The sequence below is a fragment of the Ischnura elegans genome, chromosome 11, assembly GCF_921293095.1.
Source record: "Ischnura elegans chromosome 11, ioIscEleg1.1, whole genome shotgun sequence".
Taxonomy (NCBI): domain Eukaryota; kingdom Metazoa; phylum Arthropoda; class Insecta; order Odonata; family Coenagrionidae; genus Ischnura; species Ischnura elegans.
The window spans coordinates 100,670,206-100,676,109 of record NC_060256.1 but is presented as its reverse complement, the minus strand read 5'-3'; the positions used below and the strand labels follow the sequence as shown (position 1 = coordinate 100,676,109).

The 5,904-nt window shown below is 37.0% G+C and overlaps 1 protein-coding gene across 1 annotated transcript; it reads right to left on the bottom strand.

Annotated features, from left to right (window-relative positions):
• Positions 1-1,177: 1,177 nt before the first annotated feature.
• LOC124167952 (thioredoxin reductase-like selenoprotein T homolog CG3887) lies at positions 1,178-4,154 on the bottom strand. Its single transcript, XM_046546021.1, is given in 4 exon segments — positions 1,178-2,247; positions 3,402-3,597; positions 3,707-3,836; positions 3,953-4,154. Coding segments are annotated over 4 exon segments (624 nt in total). The 5' UTR covers positions 4,126-4,154; the 3' UTR covers positions 1,178-2,122.
• Between the last annotated feature and the right edge of the window lie 1,750 nt (positions 4,155-5,904).

Genomic DNA, 5,904 nt, shown 5'->3' with positions numbered 1-5,904 from the left:
CCATTTTTATTTCACAGTATATTGGAGCACATATTAACCTTCAATTAAAAAAAAATTGGATGAGTTAACTACTCTGCCTTTAGGTGATAATTCTGAAAATATGAAGAAATGTTTTTGAGCTAAAAAAAATCGGTTAATTAACAACTGTTGGCATCGTTATGGCTAACATAACAATGCAAGGGGAATAAAAAACATTGCTATGGAAGCTCTGTACTTGGATAGACGAGGGGTCAAAATTTCATTCAAATATATTATGTTGTTTCTGAGTTATGAATTTTTACCCTGTGCCCTGCACTCTGGAATTTGACTCACACTAGCGCAACTTCTGAGCAAACATCTCAAACTTCGACTCCTCATATCTTGCAAACTATGAGAGTGAGAGAGGAAATATTTTACATGGGTCATTAGATAGGTGATAGTAGCTAGTGACAAAAATTTCATTAAAATCCGAGTCGGTGGGTGCCATGCCTGGGTGAACTGACATGGAATGACCCAGGGGGTAAATCCCCTCCCCAGCTATGTTCCTCATATGAGTTCATATAAAAAACAGCTCAAAAGGTAAAGATAATCTTACTTTTTATTGATGGGGTTTCCCAAATTAGCAATGTACAAAGAAGGAAATTTGGTGATTTTAACTGCTGGATAAGATATTTAAAAAGGTCCTCCGCAATAATTCTAATACTCAATGCCATTTAAAAGCTAGAGAAAATCATTATTTAAAGGTCATAAGCCACCGTAGATACTAAAATCAAATTAAGAAACGGCTGTTTTATTAGTTAACTACAATCATGCGTTGATCAAGTAGAAACAAGTATTTCTGAGGATTTTCAGCCACAGGTTTTTTTTTAGGATATATGTCAAGTAAAATTTTATTTTACCAGGATTGCATCACTAACTTCCGTATTATGAAATGATCATGTTAGTCAAGAAGCACATGTACCCCTAAGAATGCATTCCTTGTGCTACGTAAGGCATACGAGTGTAAATATTTTAGATCTCAAATACCATCTAAAATCCATCTAGAAACCTAATTGTTCATTTCTACTACATATTTGTAAAATCCCTCATACATGAAGGTTACCTTAAGCTGTGCACATCAAACTTCACACTACAGAATGTTTCAGGTATTTCATGGGTATTGATGATGAAGTGAAATGACTACTACGGACAACAGATATTCAATTAAGAGCTTGTAATCATATTTGTATACTTAACGCTAGAGTTACAGCAAAGTATAACATTTCCATCAACAAGAGTTCAACTCTTAAATACTTTAAGAACACATAGTATACATAAAATTTACAATGCAATGAGGAGGTAAAGCAGCAAGAGGTAGTCATGACAAGAGAGCAGCCAATAGAGGCCTGAATGAAATACAGCATGACATATTAACTCAAGTCACAAATTGCACGACTATCAAAGAATGGGAGCCTCGGGCATCCTCCCACGTTTAGACACCGTTTTACGAGGATGCCGTCATATGCCAATCTTAATGGTCGCGACACAATGCTCGTGCAAGCATCAATGACTGAACTTTGCCAAGGCTACTCATTGGACTGCGGCTAGGAGTGGAATTTGAAATAAAAATCAAATACACAATGGGAGAATAGTCTGAGTCTATGTACAAAATTCATGGCAGTAACAAATAACAAAATTGCGAAGTATTCTTCCATAATTATTATATAAACAAATACATCAAACAAAACTGAGAACACAAAAAGCACTCCCTACATAAACCAAAATGTTTGAGTTAAAAAATGTGATGGCATAAATTACTTTCCAATTTTCAAGGAAATCCTAGAAAAATCTCAATATCCTCAAAACAAAACCAGATAAGGATTTAAGGTGGAAATTAGATTTAGACAGGCAAAACTCATTGGTTGACACAATTTTTGTTTCCAGATCTTCTTCTGTCCAATCATTTTCTAAGCTATGAGCCAGCGCTCTATACAAGCATCAATGATGCATGAACTGAGAATTTTAGATAGTTTAAAATCTAGAAATAATGGAATTCATAGAAGAAAGAAGAGATTAGGGAGAGCCCCTTTAGCCAAACCTCCAATAATTTCTTTGTTACCGTGACAAATCCTTTCGATATCTCAAGATCACAACCAAGCTCCTCTTATTGCAGGTGCACACCTTCACCCACTGGCCTTGTTTGAAACTGCAAGTGATTGTCTATGATCTGAAACAGTTCAGAAGGCTGAGGTATCCGTCCTGTCTCCAATTTCGACCAAACTGGCACATCTGCAAAAATGTAAGATCAAAAATTATATAAGAGGACCAAACATCAACATAGAAAAACAAAGAAATTACAATTACTGTAGACTAAAAGAGAATTCCATCAACTGTCAAAAATATTGAACTGTATAGTAAATTTCAATTCAAAAAGGTACAAGGGAAATACAGACCCAACATCATAGTTAAAAAAAAAAAGAAAAAGGAGATAATAAACTTAGAAATATTTTTCACAAACTACATAACTCAAAAGCAGTACAAATGCAATTAGAAACAATGATCGAATGAAGATAAGAACAAAATGAACATATTTCTTCGGCTGAAAATTTTTTAAGCGTTCAAACTTTGTGTAACTACATCCAAGTGTATTGGAATTGCTGCTTACACTCTTGATACTGACATGCATCAAAATTGAATAAGTGAAAGAAAATTTCAGTGATTTTACACACTGACAGAGTCAACCTTCAATATACACTCAACACACGCAGGATTCCAATGGCATTTTCAGCATCAATAATTTTACTTCTTCACTGGGAAGTCTTACGTCTTCACTAGCAGCGATTGTGCCAAGAAATAAAGACTTACATAACAATGTGGAGGAGAGGAATTCTACATGTACTACTTCACTGCTGAATATGTTTTCTCAAGCAGGAAATGAACACCCACCCTTCTCTAATTCAGAGTATGTCGTGCAATGTACAGAATCAGAAGAAAACATTGGAAATGATTGAAAAGATTTCAAGCTGATGACGAAATAGGAAATGTACCACTCCGTTCTGAAGTCACAATTGGTTTGTGGGACGGAAGCATACAAGAAAAGGATAACATGACGCACATCAATTTTACCAACACCATTGTGAAATAAATTTAAATAGGTCACGTTATAGTCGAACAAGGAGTAAGAGACGGGTAAATGTGTGAAAGGCTACTCAACAACCGAATTCTCATATTTAACCAATGAAATCATTTCAAATCTAATCATTTATGAGTTATTCCGTTGGTGAGAACCCATTGGCCATATTGTTAATACACAGTGTCGGCATTGATTCGAAAATACAAACATTAGGTCCGAAGAACTTAATGCTGCCATATGGCGCAAAGCGTCTCAATACTTGCAAGGTTATAATTAATGTATTAACGGAAAAATAAAACTTTTTACTAACCGTTGAAAGAAATTTCGAAGGCTCCCGTAGAAACAAGTTGTCCTTCCACAGCATTACAGAGGAAAAACAACATCATGCATGAATAGACTTTGTTGTTCACGCACCAAGTCCACCATCCTGGTACTGGTTGACGAATATAGTTGAAAATAGGAATACTTCCAAGGATACACATTATGAGCAATATTTTAACAACTCCCTGTCGAAACATAATAGGCAAAAAACACGTTAGATCAACAATTTATAACTTGTAATATACCACTTGGATCAGAACAATTAATTTCTTTAATTGCCGATATCGAACTTACCAGAAATTGAGCTAAATGAATTTTTAAAGCTGTTGGTGGAAAGTTGTCGCCTTCCACAATAATTTCGGGGTACTTCTGTTGCAGAATAGTTGCATATTGCTCAAATGCCTTCTTGTATCCTCACGAATAACTAGGAATTGTTATCAGAAACATTAATCCACAATACAAACAATAATAATTGGGTTAATCCAACGTTCAGCAGACTCTAATGAAGATAGTGACGATGCAATTTCGGTATTTACTTACCAATATAAAAATTTAAGAGTAGGGCCTATAAATTTATTAACTCCGAGTTTGGTTATAGGTATTTCTTTTGTATTGGTCGCCGCAATTGAAGACGGAAAAAATATGTCTTTCACAGTCAAAACGACAAAGAAAGTGAAGAGAGAAAGACATGACATTCTCGCCATGTCCGCCATGTCTCTTCTCGGAACTGACAACTGCTGGAATTAACAAAGCCAGTTTCAACACTCCAGTTTGACCAACAGAAAAAAAGTTTAAGATCCACAGTGGCGTTTTCGAAAACATCGCCATAAATGCACTATCGCACTAGCTTTGCATTATTACTTACGCATTGTAAGTAATATTGCAAAGCTAGTGCGATCCTCTTTCAGGCTGTTGTCCAGAGGAGTTGAAACTATTCTTAATGTAATGTAAATTATGCTAATGATCACTAGTAATAATGAATTCTGTGATGGTTTTGTGGGCTGATAATTTTTTCATGACTATAATACGAAATAGAAAATAACCACAGATATTTTTTTCTGCGAGGTAGAAATCGTAGAAATACATTGGCGTAACTATCGGAGGGGGGACAGATCCGCCAAAGCGTCAGAGAATAGCAAAATTATTTAAAACTATATAATATCTAGTTTAGACTTATAATGTATAAATTAATTTGATATATCTTTTCAATGAAACCTAAATTTGATATATACCTGACCAAAATGATATAATATGTTACTCCAGGCATGATTTTTTTTAATTTCCCGGACTGGGGGAGGGTGGTCGCTCCCCCATGGAGGGCGACCAACTTCTCTGATGACCTGCAGGTCCCCTCGCATCCCTCCCCCAAAGCATATCCTGGTTATGCTGCTGTTTTTATGATAACTAGATCGAATATCTTGATATAAAATGACCGATTCACCCTGCAGTGTCACATAAAAGACACTTTTGGAATGGAGGTGGGAAACCCTACCAACTATCTTCTTTGTAAACACGGAGTAAGTTCAATGGAACCTCAGAAACTTATATAACTGCAGGACCCATCCAGGGATGCTGACACAAAAAATATTGGGGGGGCCAAAACCAGGGATCTTGTCCCGTGAAGTTTTAAAATTAGTGAGTTTTAAGTTATTTAAGCATTTTAGAAGAGTCATATGATCAAAATTAGAATCCTGATAACTCTAATCTCAATATCTGGATACTCCAGGGAAAATCGACAAGCCTGAGACATTTTTTCCTCACTCCCATGACAAATTTTTGAGGGGCCCCATGGAGTCGGCGCCACTGGACTTTTCTGCAAAGGGCACATGTAGTTGAAGGCAGCAAGGTTGGCTTAAGGACCTTGAGGTTGCCATCATGTGAAACTCTGAGACTTACCATCATCAGCAGCAGCACCCAAGAAAGAAGACCAAGATGATTGAGAAGAAGGCATCAATGAATGTAGGGACATGAAATGTCAGGACAACGATGAGAGTGGGTAAGCTGGAAAATATCAAAAGGGAAATGGAGAAAGGGGAGGATAGATACATATCTTGGGACTTTCCTAAGTGTGGTGGAAGGATGGTATGGGGACTACTGGATTGATGGGCAAAGGGTTATATGTAGTGGTGGGGAGGAAAGTCAGCGAGGGGTAGCTTTGGTATTGAATGGGAAGCTCAGTAAGAGAATGGTATGTATAGATCAGGTAAGTGATAGGATTCTGGTGGAAGAAATTGAGGCGTGAATCACCGACCTTGGAGTGGTTCAAGTTTACATGCCCATCAGCAGTCATAGGGAGAAAGAATTAGATGGAGTATAGGGACAGCTGGTGGATATTATAAGGGAAATCCGAGGCAAGAAAATTCCAGTAGTGATGGGGGACTGGAATGGCCCAGTGGGGGAAGGGAGGGATGGATTGGGAAGGCAGCACGACAGGTGAGAGAAAGCAGCGGAATTTTTAAGGAGAAACAAGTTATTCACAACTAACACATGGT